General features: G+C 59.5%; 1 protein-coding gene across 1 annotated transcript in view; it reads right to left on the minus strand.

The window, feature by feature from the left end:
* LOC119585843 (C-Maf-inducing protein-like) overlaps positions 1 to 1258 on the minus strand; it is a 130578-nt gene that overhangs the window by 20994 nt on the left and 108326 nt on the right. The window contains 1 exon segment of the mRNA XM_037934574.1: positions 1150 to 1200. Coding sequence (XP_037790502.1) covers positions 1150 to 1200 — 51 coding nt within the window.

Consider the following 1258-nt stretch of genomic DNA (forward strand, 5'->3'; position numbering starts at 1 on the left):
TCTCTTTCAATAAACTTAAAAAGCTTGTTATTCTCATATTCCGCAGGCTCCAAAATATCTTTAATAAACCAGCCGTTCTTTTAATTACTCGCCTCGCCTACAGCAAATTTATCCTCAAGGAATAAAAATACATCCAGGCGTAATTAGCAAGAAGTGATAGACTGCAATTAACTAATGAAGGGAAATTATAATAACGTTTGTTTTGTACCACTGACCTGCCCTTGCCCTGAGCCTCTTGCCCCACTGACCTGCCCTTGCCCTGAGCCTCACGCCCCACTGACCTGCCCTTGCCCTGAGCCTCTTGCCCCACTGACCTGCCCTTGCCCTGAGCCTCACGCCCCACTGACCTGCCCTTGCCCTGAGCCTCACGCCCCACTGACCTGCCCTTGCCCTGAGCCTCTTGTCCCACTGACCTGCCCTTGCCCTGAGCCTCACGCCCCACTGACCTGCCCTTGCCCTGAGCCTCACGTACCACTGACCTGCCCTTGCCCTGAGCCTCACGCCCCACTGACCTGCCCTTGCCCTGAGCCTCACGCCCCACTGACCTGCCCTTGCCCTGAGCCTCTTGCCCCACTGACCTGCCCTTGCCCTGAGCCTCTTGCCCCACTGACCTGCCCCCTTGCCCCACTGACCTGCCCTTGCACTGAGCCTCTTGCCCCACTGACCTGCCCTTGCACTGAGCCTCTTGCCCCACTGACCTGCCCTTGCCCTGAGCCTCTTGCCCCACTGACCTGCCCCTGCACTGAGCCTCTTGCCCCACTGACCTGCCCTTGCCCTGAGCCTCACGCCCCACTGACCTGCCCTTGCCCTGAGCCTCTTGCCCCACTGACCTGCCCTTGCCCTGAGCCTCACGTACCTCTGACCTGCCCTTGCCCTGAGCCTCTTGCCCCACTGACCTGCCCTTGCCCTGAGCCTCTTGCCCCACTGACCTGCCCTTGCCCTGAGCCTCACGTACCACTGACCTGCCCTTGCCCTGAGCCTCACGTACCACTGACCTGCCCTTGCCCTGAGCCTCTTGCCCCACTGACCTGCCCTTGCCCTGAGCCTCTTGCCCCACTGACCTGCCCTTGCCCTGAGCCTCTTGCCCCACTGACCTGCCCTTGCCCTGAGCCTCACGTACCACTGACCTGCCCTTGCCCTGAGCCTCACCTTCCAGATGATGGAGTGCAGCCACTGGTCGCGCGTGTAAGAGTTGTTCGCCTGAAAGGTAGAAAGCAAAAGGATTAGATGCATTTCGTCTTGAGAAACTGGAGGATGG

Source organism: Penaeus monodon, chromosome 20, assembly GCF_015228065.2.
Source record: "Penaeus monodon isolate SGIC_2016 chromosome 20, NSTDA_Pmon_1, whole genome shotgun sequence".
Classification (NCBI taxonomy): Eukaryota; Metazoa; Arthropoda; class Malacostraca; order Decapoda; family Penaeidae; genus Penaeus; species Penaeus monodon.